Source organism: Rana temporaria, chromosome 4, assembly GCF_905171775.1.
Source record: "Rana temporaria chromosome 4, aRanTem1.1, whole genome shotgun sequence".
Classification (NCBI taxonomy): Eukaryota; Metazoa; Chordata; class Amphibia; order Anura; family Ranidae; genus Rana; species Rana temporaria.
The window spans coordinates 113,505,923-113,530,563 of NC_053492.1; the positions used below are offsets into that span (position 1 = coordinate 113,505,923).

Below are 24,641 nucleotides of genomic sequence, written 5' to 3' on the forward strand. Positions count from 1 at the left end.
GCAGACTGAAGGGTTATCCATAGATAAGTAAAACGTATGTGAACTATAAAAGGAAGCTTATACGGAGAAAATATGGAGGCTACTATTGCCGTCCTTGGACTGTCATGCTGATCTTGTGGCTTTAATACTTTTTAAGGTACAGACCTGGAACAAGTATATGTATCGGGTGTTATGATTTTATTGAAACCAGGCAGCCAGACAACTAGTATTCTAATGAGAAGATAAAGGCAGCCCTCAAAATACAGGTTTAATTTTAAGGTGGTTTAAAAGAGAACTTTATCAACTTTTTTCTAAACGGAGCATTACTATGTGAAATTTACAGATTGCAAAAAGTAGAAAATGTGCCATTGTTGGCCAGTACGTTGTTGCATCACCCATAAAACACAAGTAAACCGGAATGTTTGGAAATCGCAGCACAAAAATAAGCAGTGTAGATGGACGATTTGGACATTGTCATACATCAGGGATATGCAATTAGCGGACCTCCAGCTGTTGCAAAACTACAAGTCCCATCATGCCTCTGACTCTGGTGTCATGCTTGTGGCTGTCAGAGTCTTGCTATGCCTCATGGGAATTGTAGTTCTACAACAGCTGGAGGTCCGCTAATTGCATATCCCCGTCATACATTATGTAGTTCCATAGTTTTTAATGTTGTTTGTTCTAACTTTGCTTTCCAGAATGCACTTTGTAAAGAGATAATCCCCACAGCCGAGTTTATCAATAGTAAACTGACTGCAAAAGCGAACAGGCAGCTTCAGGATCCGCTGGTCATCATGACGGGAAACATTCCCACCTGGTTAACAGAGCTGGGGAAAAGTTGGTAAGAAAACACCCTGAAGATTTTTAGTAATTTTCTGCTGCTTCAGACACACACCACCGCTGCACACACTCTTCTGAATGAGGTTCTAGGAAGACATCCAGTGTCCTGGCATAATTATAAAAACACTTTTCTGATAATGTAAGCAAAGATTATTGTACCCCTATTGCCTGCAAAGGTCCAACAAATGTGTGGGATCACAAGCACTGTTCTGTTATATATTGGATAACCCTCTAGATTTAGCCCCAGTTAAAGGGAGGCATAGAAACTTTCTGTTGAAATTGTCTTAATGATCTTGAATACAGCACTTGCATTTAGCTGTTTTTTTTGGTCATGTATGATAACTAGGTAAAGTGTGCCCCTTCCACAAAATAGTTGTTTGAGGTTACTGAGGGGTTGTTTGGTTACGATGGAGTTAATATAGATTGTGGTGCAGAAGCAAGATATTGGAGTGAGAGGACATTTTGAAGTGTTGTGAGATGCTATTAGGACAGCATTGGCTGCAACAGGGGGGTGAATTCAAACTTATTCAGGGATGTACGTCATCACTGGGGGCAAGGTGTCCAAGGAAGAAAGAATGTCAGCCTTAGTTGGGACGGGCACTATCCAGAAAAGGGACTGCCTCCCCGCCCAGCCCACCCCTGGATGTATGCGAGCAGGGAGATTGGAGTAGAGATGTGTAGTCGTATGAAGAAGTTCAGGACCGTGCTGGAGGTTCACATGTTGGTAGGGAGTGGAAATAAAGGTGCTGGGTCAGGGAAATTGGCGTGGGGCAGTTTTTGCATTGGACATACAGTACAGACCAAAAGTTTGGCCTTCTCATTCAAAGAGTTTTCTTTATTTTCATGACTATGAAAATTGTAGATTCACACTGAAGGCATCAAAACTATGAATTAACACATGTGGAATTATACATAACAAAAAAGTGTGAAACAACTGAAAATATATTTCATATTCTAGGTTCTTCAAAGTAGCCACCTTTTTGCTTTGATTACTGCTTGGCACACTCTTGGCATTCTCTTGATGAGCTTCAAGAGGTAGTCATCTGGCGCAGCACCCCATCACTCTCCGTCTTGGTCAAATAGCCCTTACACAGCCTGGAGGTGTGTTTGGGGTCATTGTCCTGTTGAAAAATAAATGATGGTCCAACTAAACGCAAACCGGATGGAATAGCATGCCGCTGCAAGATGCTGTGGTAGATGCTGGTTCAGTATGCCTTAAATTTTGAATAAACCCCCAACAGTGTCACCAGCAAAGCACCGTCACACCTCCTCCTCCATGCTTCACGTTGGGAACCAGGCATGTAGAGTCCATCTGTTCACCTTTTCTGCGTCACACAAAGACAGGGGGGGTGGAACCAAAGATCTCAAGTTTGGACTCCTCAGCCCAAAGCACAGATTTCCACTGGTCTAATGTCCATTCCTTGTGTTCTTTAGCCCAAACAAGTCTCTTCTGCTTGTTGCCTTTCTTTAGCAGTGGTTTCCTAGCAGATAGTCTACCATGAAGGCCTGATTCACACAGTCTCCTCTTAGCAGTTCTAGAGATGTGTCTGCTGCAAAAGGTGGCTACTTTGAAGAACCTAGAATATGAAATATATTTTCAGTTGTTTCACACTTTTTTGTTATGTATAATTCCACATGTGTTAATTCATAGTTTTGATGCCTTCAGTGTGAATCTACAATTTTCATAGTCATGAAAATAAAGAAAACTCTTTGAATGAGAATGTGTGTCCAAACTTTTGGTCTGTACTGTATGTGAACAGGGTGTTAGAGTGTGAAAGTGGTATGTTAAGCATGCTATATTTCTCTTTCGTTCATAGACGGACACAGCCTTCATTGACCTTAGGGTTATGCTTCTTCCTACCAGGAGATTTAGGCAGAATTCTACAGCACTTAAGGTGTTAAAAACTTTCCTTCATGCTGCTCCTCCCAGGGGGCGTGGCTCCCCCAGGCATAACCCACACCCTGCTCTAGGAGCCTCAGTTTGTTTTCTGCCTAACGACAGGAGGTCAAGGCTATCTCTGGAGTTCCTGGACTCTGGAGTTTTTTTCTGGCGATTTTTCTCGCTTTTTTTTTTTATTATTTTGTTCCTGCATTTTTGAATCCTGCGATTCTTCTATCAACAGCCGACTGGGTGACAGGCTGGGTCCTCGACTCTTGTAGTCCCCCCATGTTCGGCCTTCGAGCGTGTGCCGGCCCTCAGCTCAGCTTTGGGACGTCCACGACAGGCCCCATTGCTCCAGGGGCGGCCGGGGAACTTTGGTTCTAGGGCACACATATGACCGGTCTCTATGGCTTTGTCACAGTGTGTCTGGCCGACAGCCATGCCGTTTACGGACGTTGGTTCTGTCTGGGATACCTCCAGCCGGGTAGTCGCAGGACAGGTAAGTAGTGGCCCCTTACTCAGGTAAGTGGTCTGGCTGGTGGTTTCCCTGGGGAGGTCGACTGAGGGTCCGCCCTGCTTTCCTCTCTCCCCTTCCTCTCCCTCCTTCCCCTGACTGGGTAGTGGCTGTGAAGGGGGGCCTCCTGGGTTTTCTTTGTTACCACCGGGGCCCGTGTGTTGTTAGGGGGACTGTGTTGTTACTCTGGGGGGTGCTGCTGTGTGCTGCTGTGTTCTATGAGGTAATTTTTACCTCAGACAGCGGCCGTCTTGGAAATCTCCTTGGTAACGCTGTGATTCTTTTCTGAGGTAACAGACAAAGCAGTCAGGGCTGCTGTGTTCTATGAGGTAATTTTTACCTCAGACAGCGGCCGTCTTGGAAATCTCCTTGGTAACGCTGTGATTCTTTTCTGAGGTAACAAAGCAGTCAGTGCTGCTGTGTTCTATGAGGTAATTTTTACCTCAGACAGCGGCCGTCTTGGAAATCTCCTTGGTAACGCTGTGATTCTTTTCTGAGGTAACAAAGCAGTCAGTGCTGCTGTGTTCTATGAGGTAATTTTTACCTCAGATGGTGGCCATCTTGGAAATCTCCTTGGTAACGATGTGATTCTTCCCTGAGATGACTCGGCACAGCCTCTGGTCAGTTTTAGTGCTGTTACAGTTTTAGTGCTGTGAATCTTCCATGAGGTGAATACACATCACAGTCAGCACATCAGAGCACACCTGAGGTTTTTCAGCTCCCTCTGCAGCTGGGTGGGGTGGTGAATACCGGGGGCCCCCATGCTCTGCAATAGCAGCAAGGAGGTGACCAGTGGGTTTTTTTTTTTTGTCCTGCCTTGCAGGGTGGGTGACTCAGCGCTGACACTATGGAACTCAAGCTATGCCTGAGTTAACCCTTAATGCCCCTCCCCCTGCCACATCTGTTATGTTGGCTGTCCTGGGTTTCTTGCCAGGTTTGAAGCTGCTAGTGCCCGGATGGGGGGTAAAAAAGCGCCCCCTCCCTGAAGCCTGCTTCTGGGGATGACACAGAATCGCTGTTTTTTTCTGGTTCTGTTATGTCAGAGGCTGCGGGTTTTAACCCTTATGGATAGTGAGGATGACTCTGCTGCAGTCAGTTGCTGGCAAGAATTTGTTGGAGCTCTTGTTTCTGCGGTGCGTGAGGCTCTAAAAATTGAGGATGTGGCGGAGACACCTCCGTGTCAGTACCAGCAGACTACCACGCATCGCTGAAGTGTTTCCTTGTGTTCCTTATTTGGACTATATGTTATACAAGGAATGGGATGCACCGCAAAAAGTTTGTCAAAAAACTTTGCAACCCGTTACCCCCTTGAGGGGGGCTTTAAAAAAAAAAAAAAAAAGTAGGTCTCTCCTCCGCCAGTGGACCCCCCTGTGTCCAGACTGCGCAAGGCCACCACATTGCCTGTGGAAGGGGCTCCTGCATTTCAGGATCCCGCTGATAGGAGAGTGGAGGCCGTGGCCCGCTCCCTATTCACGGTGGTGGGTTCGGCGGTGAGGCCGGCTCTGGCCGGGGCCCTGGCAGGCCCCGACTAAAAGGGCGAAGCTCCTGCTGCAGGAGCTGGAAGAAGGACCTCTAAGGTGGCCTTGGTGATCACCGTTAAGGGTGAACGGTCCTTTTGGGTCTTCCCTGACTGGCATCATTGAGGATGCCACAGGTGGTAAGCGCATGCTGTTCCCACGGTTTGGGAAGGGCTAGGGACCTCGCCCTGTGCAAGGACCCTCCTTGCCTACCTCCGAGCGTTTTTTCGCTCGCCCTGTGCGGTGGGGGTAGGTCTACATGGTGCTTGAATCCCCGCTGCGGGGTAGCAGCGCACCGGATACCGCATGCCTAACAAGTCTGCGGACATACCTGCTTCCGCCTGAAGGTCTGCTCCCGCCCGTGTCTCGGGTGGGAGACTGGCTTCGCATTGCGAAGTGTTTTCCTTGGGGTACAAGATTGAGTTTCTCTCTTGTCTGCCAAACAGGTTTTTTCCCTCCGGCTTCTGGCCTCCTCCGGTTCGCCGGTTGACTCCGTCAGGGGCTGTCCAGGATCTTCTGGTCAGGGGAGTGATTGTGCCAGTTCCCTCGTTGGAACGGTCTCGGGGTTTTACTCCATTCTGTTTGTGTCCCCATGGAGGATGGGGCCCGGTCGATCCTGGGCCTCAAGTCCATCGTTTTGTTTTGTCAGGTTTTTCTGGCATCCTTGGATGTCATGAACGTGTACCTGCATATCCTCAAACCACCAGAGATTCTGTGCTTTGCGGTCGGGGGGGACCATTTTCAATGGTGTCCTTCCCATTCGGCGGGTTTTCGCCAAGGTGCTCGTACCGATAATGGCCCGGCTGTGACAGCGGGGGTTTGTTATGATGGGATGTCTGGACGACATTCTCCTACGAGCTTCTTCGAGCTCTGCATTGGTGGAGCCGTGTCTATCACGTGTCAGGCTCTCCGAGTGTTCGGCTGGTTTCTGGATTGTCCTGAAATCAGGGTTGATTCCGTCTCAGGGATACCTGTGACTGGTGCTGGATTCCTCCGGGGCGGGAGTGTTTTTCTCCTAGCGGAAAAACTTCAGACTCTGCTATCTGCTGTGCAGCAGTTGCCGACCCAGAAGCGGTCATCTCTGCGATTCTGCAGGAAGGTTCTGGGTCAGTTGGTAGCCTCTTTCGAGGCGGTTCCGTATGCCCAATTCCACGCCAGGGTACTACGGAGGGAACTGCTGTCACGATGGGACTAGCTTCTGTCATCTCTGGATTACCAGATTCAGTTGAGTCATCTGATCATGTCTCCCCTGGTATGGTGGCTGGCGTTTCCGGTGCTTCGGGCCGGAAAGTCATTTTTCTGCAGGCCACTGGACAGTGGTCACGACGGATGCCAGCCTCTCCGGTTGGGGAGGGGCGCTTGGGGCACCCAGTCAGCCCAGGGGCACTGGATTTAGGTGGAGTCCTGCCTACTGATCAACGTTCTGGAGCTCTGAGCAATCAAGCTTTGCCTTACCAGGTGGTCCCTGGATCTACAGGGCCGACCGGTCAGGATCCTGTCCGATAACACCACGTCCGTGGCGTAGGTTGATCATCAGGGAGGCACACGGAGTTCTGTTGCAGCGACGGGGGTCGCGCGCATCCTTTCGGTGGGCCGAAGGGTCCGTTCCGGCTCTATCGGCCGGGTACATTCCGGGAATACGGAATTGGCTAGCCGACTACCTAAGTCGCACTGCACTGGGCCAAGGAGAGTGGTCTCTCCACCCGCAGGTGTTTCGGGGTCTGTGCCGAAAGTGGGGCACTCCGGACGTGGACCTTCTAGCGTCCCGTCTCTATATCGGTAGGTGCCACGGTTCGTGGCCAGGTTTAAGGACCCGTGGGCGGACGCGTCAGGCGCGTTGGTGGCTCCTTGGGGTCGCTGTCGCCTACTTTACATCTTCCCTCCTCGGAAGCTTCTTCCTCGCCTGCTGCGCAGAGTAGAAGCTGTAGGGATTCTATCGGTCCTGATTGCCCCAGATTGGCCGCGTCGCTTCTGGTACGCGGACCAGGTGCGTCTGCTGGCAGACGCCCCCTAGCGTCTTCCCCTGGGAATTGATTTTCTGTTACAGGGTCCAATCTTCCACCCTGTTTCACAGCCACCGGCCTTAGCGGCGTGGCTGTTGAGAGCCAGGGGCTTAAGGACCGAGGCCTATTGGGCTCGGTGGTCTCTACCGTGCTGCCTGCACGGAGGTCTACCTCACGTAGGTTTTTTCCTCATACATGGAAGGCCTACTTCTCTGTGTGTGGGGAGATGAACTGGCACTCTCGTACATGCGTTGTGTACAGGATTCTGCTGTCTTTGCAGCAGGGAGTGGTTCAGGCTCTCGCCTTACGTACGGTTAGGAGCCAGATTTCTGCTCTGGCTGTTTTTTACTTGCAGCGACCCTTGGCATAGCACTCCTGGGTGCGTGCGTTGGGTCAGGGGGTCTGGCAGGTGGCCCCTCCGGTGCGCCCTCCATTACCCCCATGGGACTTGAATTTAGTCCTTTCAGTGCTTCGGAATGCTCCCTTTGAGGACATTCGGGAGGTTTTTTGTTTTATTGTCACAAAAGGTGATTTTATTTCTGGTAGCAATTACCTCGATCAGACGGGTGTCTGTCTGTTCTGGTGGCCTTGTCTTGCAAGGCTCCCTGCTTGGTCATCCGTAAGGATGAGGTGGTGCTGCGGCCGCAGCCGTTTTTCTCCCTAAGGTCGTTTCGGCTTTTCACTTGGATGTGGACATTGTTCTTCCATCCTTGTGTCCTCAGCCGAAGAACCCGAAGGAGGCCACTTTACATTCTTTGGATGTGGTTCGGGCCCTTCGAGTTTACTTGTCGGCGACAGCTCCGTTCCGAATGTCGGACTCGCTGTTCGTGTCTGTGTCCGGTCCCAGTAAGGGCCTGGCAGTTTCGTCGGCCACCATTTCCAGGTGGATCCGACGGATTGTGCTTCAGGCCTATGCCCTGAAGGGCGGGCGCCCCCCTTTCGGGTCATGGCGCATTCGACCAGGGCGATCGGGGCCTCTTGGGCTTTCCGACACCAAGCCTCTGTGTTACTGGTGTGTAAGGCTGCGACCTGGTCGTCGGTCCACGCTTTTTCAAAGTTTTATATGGTGGATGTGAGTGCATCTTCGGATGCCTCCATTGGCCGCAGGGTGTTACAGGCGGCAGTTTAAGGTTGGAGTTCCTCCGTTGAGTAACTCCGGTTTTTGTTTGGGGTGTAACCTGTTTTTGCTGTGTTATTTTTCCCACCCCTCGAATTTTTTTGACACTGCTTGGGGACGTCCCTAAGGTCAATGAAGGCTGTGTCCGTCTATGAACGAAAGAGAAAAAAGGATTTTTGTACTCACCGTAAAATCCATTTCTCTGAGTTCATAGACGGACACAGCACCCACCCCTCCTTTGTTTGTACTGCTTGTTACGAACTGAGGCTCCTAGAGCAGGGTGTGGGTTATGCCTGGGGGAGCCACGCCCCCTGGGAGGAGCAGCATGAAGGAAAGTTTTTAACACCTTAAGTGCTGTAGAATTCTGCCTAAATCTCCTGGTAGGAAGAAGCATAACCCTAAGGTCAATGAAGGCTGTGTCCGTCTATGAACTCAGAGAAATGGATTTTACGGTGAGTACAAAAATCCTTTTTTTTGGGAATTGCAGTGGAAGTGGCCAAGGGTCAAACAAATGAAGAAAGCGCTACTGGAGGCAGTGGGAATTTGCTGTTAAATTAGGGATTTGCATATTCTATTAAAACCAGTGTTTTCCATTCTGTACCAATGTGTTTTAGGTTAGTAGGCCTTAAATTTTCATGCATCTGAACAGCAGCTTTTACTGCATGACATATAACTAAGAATTAAAGGAAGTTAAGTGATCAAGTGAATAAACATTGTGCGTGTTCTTCTTTTTAGTCCGTTTTTCTTTCCATTCGATACGAGGCAAATGTTGTTCTACGTGACTGCATTTGACAGAGATCGGGCAATGCAGAGGCTGCTGGACACCAACCCTGAGATAAACCAATCGGATTCTCAGGATAGCAGAGTGGCCCCAAGACTGGACAGAAAAAAAGTAAGTTAAGCTTAAGGGTTCTTTGATTTTGGGTTGTATCCTCTTGACATCCTGGGGGCTGGGCAAAATCTCAAAGGGTCTGACTATGTCCTGAGCTCCAAATTTTTTTTTTTTATCTGGGCTGCAATTGGTGACCTTCTGAAAAATATGATTTTTGTACTCTGCCATAAGATTTTTTCTGAGTTGAGGACAAAGCTTTGATAAGCAACTAAGGACTATCCTGCTGCCTACAGGAGAAATGAACACCAGGCATGTAGATAATTGAAGGCCAGCCCCTTGAGGCTATAACCCCCCACTTTGTGCCAGCTGTGGTGTAGCAAGTGGTTCAAAAAGAAAGCCATGGCATATGATTGGAGGGGGCTTTCAAATCAACCCAACCCCAACATTGTTTTTTAGTAGGGCTGTTACTGATCAAAATGTTTGTTTTTGATTAATCGGTTTTTTTTTTTTAATCGATCGACTAATTTTGATTGATTTATAACGCACATTCAGATCCAACTACTTTTAGCTGATCTCCTCCTTGCAGGCGGATTCCCAGTGCAGCTACTAACCACTGGAAAAATGGATAGCAGGATACAAAAATTACACAAAGGCAGCGCTCAATGGGAATAGCATTAAAACATTTATCTTAATTTGTCTTAAAGTAGGTAACAAAATAAATATTGCACTGGAGATAAAATCGATGTAGCTACATACACTGTAAAAATGGTGCGAGTAATACCAAACGGTAGCAAAAGCAGTCATAAAAATATGTAGCCAAGTATGATACTGGTATAAAATATGTACGATACCACTGCTGAATCCAAATGAGGAGAGGTTAACATCAGTCCGTCGGCATGTAATGTCCCGTGAAGGGAACTATCACAACTCCCAGTGGATAGTTGTAGAATCCCAGGTTGATAGAGGGAAGTGTAACAGACCTTGCGTGCGGCAGATAGTAAGGTCCCGCCGGCATGTAGATATGAAGGCACAGCAAAGGAGCCCTTCAGATGGACACGGCAAGACCCGCCCGGTGTCCATGACGTCACTGGATCTCCGTCGGAACTCCCTGAAGCCCCGAAAGCCGGCGGAGAGGCGAGTACCAATCAAAATAATTTTGATCGATCAAAAAGATTAATCGATGAATTATTACTTAATTTCCACAGCCCTAGTTTTTAGACTTAAAATCCATCAAATACCTTTTATATTCTAAAATTTGCATGGAATCTTCTGGTTTGGTAATTGCCATGTTATTACCCATGTTTTAGAGCGGTGTCTGTAGACCTCCAAGATGCTTGTCTTCATTTTCCCATTTATCCACCTAATCTGTGCATTCTGCGCTTTGCCGTGGCACTCAATTGCTTCAGTTTCGTTGCGCTGCCCTTTGAATGGTCATCTGCTCCCAGAGTTTTCACAAAAGTCCTACCACATCTTATTGGCCTTCCCCCGAACATCCAGATCCTTTTTTTGTTGGCAACTTTCCACACAACACCTATGGGGACACCTCGCCTTGGCTTTGCTGTTCCATAAGGTAGCCTTTATTGTGGCCATCTCATTGGAAGAGTTACCCGCATAGTTTTGTAGGTAGCCCAATTTGATTTTACATAAAGATGAGGTTGTTTGAGGCCAAGGACCCCTCTTCTTTTTGTGTGTGTGTGTGTTGTTGTTTTTTTTTTTTTTTTTTTTTTTTTACCTAAAGTTGTCTTTTCACCGTAATGATATTATGTTACCTTCCCTTTGTCCTACACAGTTCTCTCCCAAGCTCTTTTTACATCATGAATGTGAATGTGGTGAGGGACTTTCTGTTTACCTTTCACCTGCTGCTTTTTTTAAGAATACTTAAATTTTTGTTATTCACAAAGCTCTTAAACGAGATTTTGCTGCTTTCAGATGCACCTTTTTTTAACAGATTGTTGTGCAAACCCTAAATTGATTAGGTTCTGCAAGAAAGAAGCTATTTAATGGCTTTTTTTTTTTCCTTTTTGGTTTTTCTTTTTGGACTGGTTCGCCTATGTTTTGATATAACCGCACCTTGGTTCGGACAAATTTTGGACTGACTTGGGTTGCTCAATCTCAAGCTGTGTCCCTCCAATATATGATGGAGAAAACAATTTCTGTACTCGCTGTGTAAATCCTTTTCTGGAAGTCCACTGAGGCACACAGCCCCCCCCCCCCCCCCCCCCCAATATGCTATCATTCTGTGTTTGAAATGTTTGCTACAATTGAGCAAATGTGAGTGGATTAAAGCTTCTAGGGTACTGCCCTTCAGTTTTCTATGTGCCTAGTGTCAATGTCTCCTATAGACGGCAGTATAAACCTAGATTGCTTATTCCCAAGCTGTGTCCAACCATCGATTTTCAGAAAAGCGTTTTCTGGTAGGTGCAAAAATCCATTTGTTTAACATTATAGGTTTCTTGACATTTCTCGACCCACTGATTTGGACGAGGCTCTTTTGTAACCTTCTCTTTGCAAAGGGCCTAGTCTTAAATCTTGTATTGGGTGAAGGCCAACCACTTTCTTAAAATTGGTTCCCCATCCAATAAAATATTTTTGTTTGTTTTCTTTCAGCGCACTGTGAATAGAGATGAGCTCCTGAAGCAGGCAGAATCTGTTATGCAAGATTTGGGTAGCTCACGAGCCATGCTGGAGATTCAGTATGAGAATGAAGTAAGTAATTTTCCCAATCCTTTTAATCATAGGGATCTTCTTGCATTTAGACCCCTTTCACACTGAGGCACTATAGCGCTAAATATAGCATCTGTAAAGCGCCGCCTCTTTCACTCCAGTGTGTGTTTCGCTCAAAGTCCTGCAAGCAGCATTTTTGAGGCGCTGTAGGAGCAGTAAATAGTGGCGATTTTTACTGTGTGAAAGTGCCCTAGTGGTAAATAGGGGGCATTTGCTGCCTTAATTGTGCTGCAAGCCTACTGTCAGCATTGTGTCTTAATATCTGGATTCAGCATGTTGCTATTTACACTGTATATCCCTTTTAGGTTGGGACTGGACTGGGACCCACTTTGGAGTTTTATGCACTTGTATCTCAGGAATTACAAAGAGCTGACCTCGGCCTATGGAGAGGAGAAGAGGTTACACTTCCTAATCCTAAAGGTAAACCAGTCATGTACCGCTTTTGTTAAATCGCATTTATACAGTCCTATAAACATCCAATCTAAAAAAATAAATCAAAGATGGACAGAAAAGAGGACATCCATATATAATGGATGTCCTCCTTTCTGGCTATATTTGTTTTTATTTAGATAGGATTTTTATGGGTGCATACCATTTTCATTCCTCAGACCCCCCCCCCCTTTTTTTTTTTTGGCTGCAATGAAAATGTGTACCACCTCCAATAGTTAATACCTGATTTGTATGTATTGGATTTTTTTTCTGTTTACCTGTGCATAGTTCAAATGTCGGTCTGTTGTGCGCATGTGTACATGGTTTCCTTTTAACACCACCAAGACCTCTTGTTTTCAGGAAGCCAAGACGGGACCAAGTACATTCACAACATGCAGGGTCTGTTTGCTCTTCCCTTTGGTCGGACAGCTAAGCCAGCACATATCGCCAAGGTGAAAATGAAGTTCCGGTTTCTTGGCAAATTAATGGCTAAAGCCATCATGGACTTCAGACTGGTAAGTATCTCATTTGTATTCAGCATGTAGGATACAGGATGGCTAGAAAATAGGGCAAAAAAACACTTGTAATTAAATCTCCTAATTGTACGTAGAGCACCCAGAAATGCTTGCAAATAGGGGCCTGACAGTCACTGCTCTCAGCAGACTGAGAACTGAGTGATTGGCCATGTGATTGCTCAGTTTTCAGGCTTGGAGCCAGCAAACAGCTGCAGTGTCTCCCCTAAAGACGATTAGACTTGTGCTGACATGCACCCCCTGTATAGCCAATTACTATGAAGACCAGTGTACTGCTGTTTTTCCTCCCCACGCTCTCTAAGCTTCTTATGCAGCTGAGAACAGATGGTATGTGATCACTTCCTTCTTAAAACAAAAGGGGGGAGTGTATTTATGATTATGTGCGTACACAAAAATTTTGACCCTGGAATTTTTTATTATTATTTCAACCAGCCAACAATGCTGAATAAAGTAAGTGATCTGTGGATCACTTTTACATGTGACGATCTTGGTTTAAACAGATGCTTAGAGGAAAGATCTGGGGCCTAGGGTGCGCACGCCCCTTCTGCTGTGATTCGACGATCATCGGCTTCTGCTGCGACTAGAGAGGCTGGACTATGTAGAAAAGGCAGAGCTCCGTTCTGACAGCGGGGATATGATGGATTTTCAGGGAAAGAAAATCCATCACACCCCCTAGTAAAATCACTACACAAAAGCACTGGCTAGGAACACATTTGATCATTTGATTGCCCAATATCGCTGTTCCGCTAGAAGTCGCTGATCACCGCCATTACTTTTAGAAAATAGAGATTCCCGTATATATCCAATAATTTCTAGATGCTATAACTTTTGCGCAAACCAAAAATATGCAGCAGATTGCCTTAAATTTAAAAAGACATTTTTATTTTTTAATTTAAAATTATTGGATATGTTTGAAAGGGGAAAGTTAAAAAAAAATGTTTTCTTTTTGTTTTGTTTTTAATTCTCTGTCTTCTTTTTTTTTTTTTTTAAATGGCGCAATAAAAAAAACTCAAGTGGTCAAGTACCACCAAAAGATGGATCTCTTTGTTGGGGGGGGGAATGACACATTTTATTTGGGTACAGTGTTGCATGGCCGCGCACTTGTCAGTTAAAATGGCGCAATGCTGTATCGCAAAAATTGCCTGGTCATGAAAGGGGTAAATCTTTCAAAGGTCAAGTGGTTATAGGATGTCCACATGGGCCAAACAAAGGTGACATAAGCTTTCACCCCCTGCTCTAGATCAACACACTGGCCACATGGGCAAACCTGGGAAAGCGCTAGTATAGACTTTCGGTAAAGCTTAGACTTGTTACCTTTTTGTTTACAGCACTACAAAAACTCTAAGGGGGGCACAGTTTTAAAGCACTAAACGTGATATTAACCAAACATTTACACGTGGCTAATCATTCCCTGTGATTAAAAACGAAGGTAGAAATATCCTTCTGTAGTTTAATATTTGACTGTCCCGTTCACTGCCTGTTAACTTTAGTTATTCTGGTGGTGTTTGCCACCCCACCTGTCATATTGTCCTGGTTTATATGGCATTTTAAGTTACTGAGTTATCGCATTTCCTATAGGTGGACATTCCTCTTGGACTCCCATTCTATAAGTGGATGTTACGGCAGGAATCTTCATTGGCCTCCCATGATTTGTCACACGTGGATCCAATTGTGGCAAAATCTGTTTACCACCTGGAAGAAATAGTGAGACAAAAGAAGAGACTGGAACTAGACAAGTCACAGGTAACTGGATGGGCCTATAGCATCCTTTAGATTTATTGATTAGGCATGTGTGTCACACTCTTTATTTGTTTAGTCTTCTGCACTAGTTTGGACAACTTTGATCAAACTGCATGTTAACTTATTTTCTTTGAAAATTAATTAAATAGAACTTCAGCTAGGTTAAATGTTTTGGAAACTGTTTTAATGTGCAATTACTATTTTTGTTATATTTAGCAAACCATCAATAACAAAACATGGCATATTGAAAAAGTTGGGCACTGTCGGTCATTAAAAAATCTTTCCCCCCCCTTTTTTTTATTTTTTTTATTTCTCCCCCCCCCCCCCTCATCTGTTTCATTGGGGATCTCCCTTCGCTCGCTGTATTTTAGCCAAAACCAGGAAGTGATGGGAACCCCCCCCAAGACAAATAGAGAGGGTGTATTTCAATACAGGTTTCCTTTACCTTGATTGATTAAAAAAAAAATCTGTTCTTATTGTACAGTACAGGGCACAGGACTGGTAGCCATAGCATGTGGGTTAAATGCCTCTAACTTCAGGTTACTGGGCACTGGGAAAAAGCTTTGCTCATCAAACTCCAGCGACTCAATGGGGCTCGAGCATTTTGCTAGTGTCTCTAGGTGATGAACCTCCCCCACTATGTACGTTTCTAAACTTTTTATTATTTTTATTTTTTTCTTCACTACGAATCACTGACTCTTTTATTAGGATCCAACTGCTCATTGCCTCTGGGTTTCTCACTGGAGTTAATCGCCTTAACATTCTGGATGGGAGAGCCATAAGACTGACTGTTCTGCACATTCACCCAGTTAGGATGTAGTTGGAGCTGAGGCTGACATAAACCACCAAGGTGGTACCAGAAGTCATGCATGCATACGGGTCAGCGAAAATTGGCACGCAGACTTCTGAGTCGCCAACACCTGGACGCAGGGATGAAAGTCCGGATGGCTGCACACCAAACTGAGATCCAAATGCCTTTTTTCACACAAAACCATGAGGAGCACTACATGTACAAGCAAGGGAGGCCCGGCTTGCATGTTTCGGACAAGAGTTGTGCTTTATCAAAACCTGGACTCGGACTGGTCCCTCCATCTGGAGAACCTCCCGATCCTCTATCAGAAATGGGGGAAAACCAGATGTGGATTTCATTGCCTCCAAATTCAACAATAAACTGGATAGGTTTATTGCCAGTTCCAGAGATCCCCCAGGTTCTTGGGGTGGAAGCCCTGGTGATTCCTTGGTCCACGTTTGAACGTGTGTGGTATTCCCTTTTAGTGAGGATTCTTTCTGGACTACTTTGCAGGATAGAGGAAGAACAAATTCCTGTCAAGCTCATTACCCAAAATTGCCCTAGGAGAACTCGGTACACCAACATAAAGACTTGTGATGCATTTGGCCTCTTCCAAATGGGTCAGACTTCTTGTCACAAGGCACTGTTCAATTCTGTTTCTGGCATGGCTGTTGAAACCAAGGTCTTAAAAGATAGGGACATCTTTCCCACTTAAGGCAAGAAAAACTACCGCTTGTAAGCTCTACCATCGCAACTTTTCTGCGAAAGGAAATGGACACGCGGCCATTCGCTAAAATTAGAAGAAAGGCGGTTTAACCCTAAACTGCATAGATGGTGGTTTATTGTAAGAGCGGTTAGGATGTGTAATTCTTTTCCACAGGCAGTGGTTTCAGCGGGGAGCATCGATAATTAAAAAAAAAACCTAATAGAAATCCGAACGGCCACAACATACAGGTATATACAATGTAATACTGACATAAAATCGCACACATAGGTTGGACTTGTGTTTTTTTTTGTTTCTTTTTACCTTGCCTACTATGTAACCTGAAAGGCATACTTTGGTGCAAAACCAGGTCCTGAGGATAGTTTATCCCACACATTCTAGTCATCCTTCAGCCTGGCATATCTGTTTCTATTCCCGAACTGTGTCTTGTCAAGACCTTTGTACAGGAAGTTGTTCACGTCATTCCCCCCCCCCCCCCCCCCCCCCCCCCCACACACACACACACACACACACACACACACACACACGCACACTTTGACACCCGTTTCTCCCTGGTGTTCTAATCCTGGTAATTTCAGTTTTTCAAAGACTTCCTTTTGAGCCAATTTGGAATCTCCTGCCACTGGGGGATCTCGCCAGTAAAGTCGCCTTCATGGTGGTCATGAGTTAACTGCTCCCTCTTGTAAGAAACAAACCTCTACTTGTCTTTCATAGGGACAAGATTATCCAGAAACCCAGGCCTTCCTCACAAAGGTTTTTCTCTTCATTTCACTTTTGAGTGTAATTTACCCACTTAGCTGCCCTGCCCTACCCTGTAGCATGCCACTGAGTTTTAACTCCACTGCCTGGGTTAGAGTAGTTAGGATCTACCTAGGTGCAACATCTTTCTTCAGAATTACAGTGTCCCTTGTTGTCCTCCCTGAAGGTCCCAAGAAGGTATACCCTGCTCTTGCCAAGTTGCCCAGGCAGCTCATTTTCAGCGCTTAAGCCCTCAAGCAAAGTTCTCCCTTCCATATCAGGGCCCATTCTAACAGATTTGTTAATATTTCTTGGGCTTTTCAGTATCAAGCATCTATTAGTTTTGAAAGTCTGGCACTTGGTCTTCTGTTCATACCGTGTCAAAGTTTTTCCTGGTGGATCCCCAGACCAGTGCAGATTTGAGCTTTGGTCACATGGTGCTTTAAACTGTAATTTTGAGTGTTTTGGGTCTGCGGACACTTGTTTTCTGTGGGCCTGTTTGCTATGTTGCCCATGTTGCTTGGGGACATCAAATGGCTACTAAAAGGACTAATCCTGTACTCTACAATTGGGATAATGGTAATTTTTACTTTATTTTATATCTTTGAGTAGAGGGCACTGGTCCCTACTTTTACTCTCTGGCTCTCCTTATTACAACTGAAGTCTCCATGGAGTGTACATTTATGAGGATAGTCTCTTGGCATGTCCAGTCACCTGAAGGTAGCATAACCCATGGTTTATGACTACACATTTTGTACTGTACGCCTCCTAAATATGGCGTCTACACAAGTCGAAATTAAAATTTCTCTACTCGCGTGTTGACTGACGCATTTTTTGATCGATCTCCAGTCACTAGGTGGTGAAATTGAGATCAGAATTAGAGGTAGACCGATATGGGTTTTTCTATTGCCGATGCCGATATTTAGAAATCTGTGCGGCCGATGGCCGATATATAATGCCGATTTTTGCGGCCGATATTTTGGGCCGATTTTTTTATTTTTTGATAGGAGCGGGTGGTGCTGCGTTGTGGAGGGGGATGGGTGGTGCTAGGCGCGGGTAGTGCTGCGTTGTGGGGAGGGATGGGTGGTGCTGCGTTGTGGGGAGGGATGGGTGGTGCTGCTTTGTGGGGGGTTTTGGGTGGTGCTGCGTTGTGGAGAGGGATGGGTGGTGCTGCGTTGTGGGGGGGCGTGGGTGGTGCTGCGTTGTGGGGGGGATTGGGCGGTGCTGCGTTGTGGGGGAGGATTGGGTGGTGCTGCGTTGTGGGGGGGGGGATGGGTGGTGCTGCGTTGTGGGGGGGCGTGGGTGGTGCTGCGTTGTGGGGGGGGATTGGGTGGTGCTGCGTTGTGGGGGGGGATTGGGTGGTCTGCGTTGTGGGGGGGCGTGGGTGGTGCTGCGTTGTGGGGGGGATTGGGTGGTGCTGCGTTGTGGGGGGGATTGGGTGGTGCTGCGTTGTGGGGGGGGATTGGGTGGTGCTGCGTTGTGGGGGGGCGTGGGTGGTGCTGCATTGTGGGGGGCGTGGGTGGTGCTGCGTTGTGGGGGGGCGTGGGTGGTGCTGCGTTGTGGGGGGGCGTGGGTGGTGCTGCGTTGTGGGGGGCATGGGTGGTGCTGCGTTGTGGGGGGGCGTGGGTGGTGCTGCGTTGTGGGGGGGGATGGGTGGTGCTGCGTTGTGGGGGGGGATGGGTGGTGCTGCGTTGTGGGGGGGCGTGGGTGGTGCTGCGTTGTGGGGGGGGATGGGTGGTGCTGCGTTGTGGGGGGGGATGGGTGGTGCTGCGTTGTGGGGGGGGATGGGTGGTGCTGCGTTGTGGGGGGGCGTGGGTGGTGCTGCGTTGTGGGGGGGCGTGGGTGGTGCTGCGTTGTGGGGGGGGTGGGTGGTGCTGCGTTGTGGGGGGGGGTGGGTGGTGCTGCGTTGTGGAGAGGGATGGGTAGTGCTGCGTTGTGGGGGGGGGGGGTGGGTGGTGCTGCGTTGTGGGGGGGGATTGGTGGTGCTGCGTCGTGGGGGTGGGGTGGGTGGTGCTGCGTTGTGGGGGGTGGGATGGGTAGTGCTGCGTTGTGGGGGGTGGGATGGGTAGTGCTGCGTTGTGGGGGGTGTGGGTGGTGCTGCGTTGTGGGGGGGGGGGTGGGATGGGTGGTGCTGCGTTGTGGGGGGCGTGGGTGGTGCTGCATTGTGGGGGGGGTGGGTGGTGCTGCGTTGTGGGGGGGATGGGTGGTGCTGCGTCGTGGGGGGGGGTGGGTGGTGCTGCGTTGTGGGGGGGGGGGTGGTGCCTCAGCCCGGTTTCACTTTAAAAAGACATACAATTAAGTCTGCAGGGGGGGGGGGTACAGTACAGTACAGTAGCACTTACCCTCCATACATGCTGGTATCTATCTGCATGCACCTGATAGGCTAGGTGCATGCTGATGAGATGACCAGCCAATCATTGAACAAGTATAGTACAAGCAGCCAGCAGGCTCCACCTCAGCAGGAAAGGAAGACAGACCTAGTGCTGTCCAGTGTCCACGATCTCCTGCTGGGGGGAGTTACCATGTCAGGTGGCAGATGCTTGTAAAGAGCCAATGATTGTTTCTCTGCCACCTGACTTGCAGTACTGACCAGTGCTCTTGAAGCAATATATTCTTGAATCCTCCACCCGCACGGCCACTATAGAGAAGCCAAGGAGAGATTTCACTATCAATCATCGTACCGCCCCGCCCCCTCCTGCGGCGTGCTGTATTAGAGGAAAAATCATTGGCCCTTTACAAGTATCTAATACAGCATGCCGAGGGAGGGGGCGGGGCGGTACGATGAATGCCAGTGAAATCTCTCCTTAGCTTCTCTATAGTGGCCGTGCGGGTGTAGTAGGAATCAAGAATACATTGCTACAAGAGCACTGGTCAGTACTGAAAGTCACGTGGCAGATGCTTGTAAAGGGCCAATGATTGTTTATCCAATACAGCACGCCGAGGGAGGGGGCGGAGCGGGGACGGGGCGGTACTATGCAATGGCAGTAAAATCTTTCCTTGCTATTGGAGCGAGGTGGCCGTGCGGGTGGAGGATTCAGGGACACACGCTGCTGCAGGGCAGGCGGCCATGCCAGCCGTTTATTGTAATAGCCGCGATTGCCGCGAATCGGCCGATTTTTTCACAATAATCGGCCGATGCCGATTTCATAAAAACGGACAAATATCGGCCGATATATCGGCCGACCGATATATCGGTCGACCTCTAATCAGAATGACAAACCTGGAGACATAACTAAGTCAGCAGTGGCCGCACCTTGTATTAAATGTTTTTTTTTTTTTTGGGGGGGGGGTTTATTTGTTTTGTAAATTTAAATAACATAATAGCAGATTAGTAATGGCCATGGAGGACAAAGCAACGGGTTCCTTTTAAAGGAACCCCATCTGTTTATACACTCCTTTCCTTCACCCTGCTGCTGCAGCCACCAAGAGCGATGGAAATATTTTGGCATAGAGGAGCATGGAATCAGAGTTGACTTTACACAAGGCTGTCCGCCATGGCTCCCTGTTGCTGAACAGTGATTGAATGAAAGGTAGGTCTGCAGGCTGCACCTACCTGCAGAGCCAAAATACTGGTTCACGTTGAAAAGACTACATACCACTAGGTGGCACTTGTGTTTTAATTGTTACAGATGGATTAAATGAACTTGTGGCAACAAAAAGGAAATAACGTTTTATTTATTTTTTTATATATAGACCAAAGAGAGTCTGCAGTTTGCACTAGAAAATTTGAACATGAATGGCTGCTCTGTGGAAGATCTGGGACTGGATTTTACACTGCCAGGCTTTCCCAATATTGAACTGAAGAAAGGAGGAAAAGACATACCTGTTACAATTCACAACCTGGATGAGTATGTACGGGTAAGTACAAAGGACATGAGAATGTTCTAAGGTAAATCTGAAGCAAATGGGCTACACAACAGTAATGTAATTTTCTTAACAATGTGTGGCCTTTAAAGGCTTGGTAAATGGAAGATAAAACTGAACTATGCTCCCCTCCAGCGATGCTTCCTTGTTTCCACCAGCATCTTCACCTGGTCATTTTCTGGGTTTGGAATCTTTTTTGGCTGTGCCAGGATGACGCAACGCTTACACATTCACAAGAGTTTATTCATCCTGGCAGGTGCCAAAGTTGTACACAGCTGTGCATGCATTGTACAGTTTGCAAACAAGCAGGTAGGAATCCTATCTTATTACGGTACATGACAAAAGGCTTCTATTGACAGACCTCGAGTTATAAGCAGGCTACCTCCAGGTGAATCGACACTGGCAAATACGTTTTACTAGGTTTACATCTAGTGCATGTTCCTACAACCTCACTCTGTGAGACTCCAGTTTTTTGCCAGTGTCCTTGGGTGTTTGTGAGGGGCTGGACTGTAATGATGGCTATAGGCACTGAACCCTGCGATAGGTGCTGAACGTGGCACGTAGTTAAAGTGGCTGTGTTTAGCTGCAGGGTACTATACAGGTCCAGGGATAAGGGATATAGTCCGCCTCTATGTCCTCAGAGCCTGAAGAAACCTTCAAGGGTATGCCCCATCCTGACAGGTGAAGTCTTGACGCATAACAGACCCAGCATGAGGAAAACGCAACAAAGCGTTTCCCTGTGATTTGAACTGTTCCTGTCTAGACAATTGACTGTCTTTTCCCATCCCGACTTAGTTTCTGGATGGTGACATTGTCACCATGTTCTGTTCACTGCACTTTCTACAGTTTTCTGCTACAGAAATGCCGCAAAGGAACACAGTATGCACCTGGGTTATAGTAGCTCCTGTAGTCCAGACATGCAAACTCCATACCGTCTAGATCCATGCCACCCATGCCATGAGCACTCCAATGGGGTTTTCTTACCTTGGCAATGGTGGATCACTGGCACAAGGGAGCCAGGACAAAGGGGTTGAATACCACATGGCCTGCTGATGGTCTACAGAAAACACAAAACATTTGGTTTTAGCCGCTCCCTTGTAATTTCCACCCACACAACTCTGTTCTTGAATCAGAGATCGAACCTCCAAACTATAGAGATGAAACCACCACTGTAAGGCAAGCATTCTGCACACTTTTCAGCAATATAAGAACCGTTCTTTTCAGTGACCCCCAATTATTTATCAGGGGTTCCATGAGATCTGGAAGTTCAACATTTTCTCTGGGGTATTAAGGTTGAGAACTGCTTTAGAGCATGTAATTTGCCAAGTTTCTAAAATGTCTTGTATTCCTGTGCATATGCTCAGAACTTTGTGGTTAAAAGCTTGATCTGCTGTACTTGCTTGAAAGAGGCACCTTTTACCCATGCTTTTTGACAATAAATGCCTATTTAGGGAGTCCCTTGATAAAGTGTTTTTTTTTGTTACACACCTTCATTCACTATGCAGTAAGGTAAAAAAAAAATCTTCTGTATGCAGCTCCCATTTGCCCCCCCCCCCTTTTTTTTGCCTGATCTAGATCCAGCAATTTGCACACAAGCAAAGGCTCTCTCCCTCCATAAGCTTGAAACCAAAGGCTCCCACTGCTGTCAATCACAGCCAGTGAGGGAGCTGGGAGCAGCCCTGAGCCCTGCTCTGTTTCTTAGACACAGAACGGGGCTCAGGAGCAAGCATTCGTGAGTGCCCCCATAACAAATGGTTTGCTCTGGGGGCTCTTGAATGGGCGGAGCAAGGAGTGCCAGCGGGGGACCCGAGAAGAGGAGGATCAAGGCTGCTTTGTGCAAAACCAAAAACTACCCTTTACAATAACTTTAACTCATAAGAAAAATTCTAAGCTTCCTAATCCCATGACAAATACCTCTATTCAGCAAACAGGGGCTCTGTTGTTCTCCCTGTGCATCACTTCCCAAAACCAGGACTTCGTACTTCTTTTTGTTGCAAGCTTTGGTCCCCCAAAGTCCACCACCAATTCTGCCCAGAAGACCTCGCCACAGAGAAGGGATGCCAGATTTGAATTGTGAATTTTCACCAGTCTGGATCTGAGACATCAGTCTAGTCTGTCAATTTAAAAGGGTATGAAATACTGTAGAATTTTTAGCTTTGCCTTCTCACACTACGCCCCAATGTGCCAGCATCAGTGCAAAAACAAGCAATTTCCTGGCCTCTTTTACATAGTTACATAGTTACATAGTTAGTCAGGTTGAAAAAAGACACAAGTCCATCCAGTTCAACCACAAAAAACAAAATAAAAAAACACAGTAAAATCCCATACACCCAACTCCATACCCACAGTTGATCCAGAGGAAGGCAAAAAACCCCAGCGGAGCATGATCCAATTTGCTACAGCAGGGGAAAAAATTCCTTCCTGATCCCCCGAGAGGCAATCGGATTTACCCTGGATCAACTATACCTACAAATCTTAGTACTCAGTTATATTCTGTACATTTAGGAAAGAATCCAGACCTTTCTTAAAGCAATCTACTGAGCTGGCCAGAACCACCTCTGGAGGGAGTCTGTTCCACATTTTCACAGCTCTTACTGTGAAAAAACCTTTCCGTATTTGGAGGTGAAATCTCTTTTCCTCTAGACGTAAAGAGTGCCCCCTTGTCCTCAGTGATGACCGTAAAGTGAATAACTCAACACCAAGTTCACTGTATGGACCTCTTATATATTTGTACATGTTGATCATATCCCCCCTTATTCTCCTCTTCTCAAGAGTGAATAAATCTAGTTCCTCTAATCTTTCCTCATAGCTGAGCTCCTCCATGCCTCTTATCAGTTTGGTTGCTCTTCTCTGCACTTTCTCCAGTTCTCCTATATCCTTTTTGAGAACTGGTGCCCAAAACTGAGTCTTTGAGTCAACTTCAAGTGGTGGTGGTACCAGTTCCTTGAGTGAAAGTTCCATACCTATTTGCAGTCCCCAAACCAAATCTGCACATCCTACCTATTCTGAACTTAAAATCTCTTAATGAATTCATCCATTGTACCAACATTTTGATGAATCTTCAAGATCTGTCATTGCTTCTCTGACAGGAATTTCTCACATCAGTAGACATTACAAGATGCCCATCTACATATCCCCATCCTACCTCCACATCAATGCTTTCCTGTGGAGGACTAGCATTTCCAATTTGTAGCACTACTGTTCAGGCTCTGTTCTGCAACCCGAGTGTTCACAAAAGTGCTTGGCCAGCTTCTTGCTTTTCTGTAGACCCAGGGAATTCATGTGTAAACAGGTTACTTTTGATGATCTTCTACTAAAAGAACCCTCCATCAAAACGTTGTCGGCTAAAGGACGTTACAGTTCCTTAAAACCTTTGACTGGTCATTCAATTTTTCAAAGCCTACTCCCCAGCCTCCATGCCATCTGGAGTACCTGGGTCTAATTGTGAATCATAGAAATACAAAGAAGCGCCAGATTAAAAACAGGTGAACGTCCAAGACCTTTTAATTGTTGATAAATCCGAAGATAATGACTTTCCTAATCCTGGTCTCTGCGAATAACTGCCATCAGGGATCATGGAAGAAATAGGGAGGGTCTAGCCAGGACTTGACTAAGTAGCCTGGAAGGGAAAACGGGAAGAAACCCAATTGCACAAGTTGTAGAGGTTGAAAACCACCACTAGACATCCGCATGCAACAAAACAGTGATAGCCTGATGCAGTTCAATAGAACACAGAAAATAAATTGAAGTGGAACAGAACAAGGTTGTTTTACATTTTTTTTATTTTTTATTTTATGTGAAAGTTCCTAGTGGCTTTTGTGCATGCTGTTCTGGGTGTAATCTTGGATGCAGACCCAAGCAAGAATCTTCATTCCTCCTGAGAAGTTTGCCTAGCTAAGGTCCCACATGAGTAACCTCCAGATCCAAAAAGAAACCTTCAGCTTGAGCATCTTGGACCTCATGGTAGCCTCCTTTTGAGGCATTTCACTTTTTCAGGTCCCTTCAACCTGACAGCCTAACGGGAAACAAATATATTTACACTGCGCCGGACAATAGATGCCAACCTTACTCAAAGTTGGAGTTTATACCTGGTCTTTAGCAGAACCTAGATTTCCTATTAACAATATGTAACTGAGAGCCATTAGATTATCCCTTCGACTTCCTAAACCCAACAATGTCTAGGCCCAGGGTGGATGGACTCTGCACCCCAAAATCTTCAAGAGACTCTGTAAAAGGTGAGGTAACCAAGATGTGCACATGGCAACCAGGTTCAACAGACTAAAATGATTTGTAGCAAGTTACAGGGATTCTTTGGCCTTTTGAAGTAGATGTCCTGGTGATTCATTGGACTCCATTCAGGCTGATATTTGTTTCCCCTGCAATAAAGTTTTTACTTTAAAAAAAAAAAAAAACCC

General features: G+C 46.7%; 1 protein-coding gene across 11 annotated transcripts in view; it reads left to right on the top strand.

The window, feature by feature from the left end:
• TRIP12 (thyroid hormone receptor interactor 12) overlaps positions 1-24,641 on the top strand; it is a 146,284-nt gene that overhangs the window by 108,077 nt on the left and 13,566 nt on the right. For all 11 annotated transcript variants that reach the window (XM_040348815.1, XM_040348816.1, XM_040348819.1 and 8 more), the window contains 7 exons: positions 678-820; positions 8,588-8,744; positions 11,292-11,390; positions 11,714-11,828; positions 12,198-12,352; positions 13,949-14,113; positions 20,056-20,220. In XM_040348815.1, the coding sequence (XP_040204749.1) occupies positions 678-820; positions 8,588-8,744; positions 11,292-11,390; positions 11,714-11,828; positions 12,198-12,352; positions 13,949-14,113; positions 20,056-20,220 (999 nt within the window). The remainder of the gene's footprint in view (positions 1-677; positions 821-8,587; positions 8,745-11,291; positions 11,391-11,713; positions 11,829-12,197; positions 12,353-13,948; positions 14,114-20,055; positions 20,221-24,641) is intronic.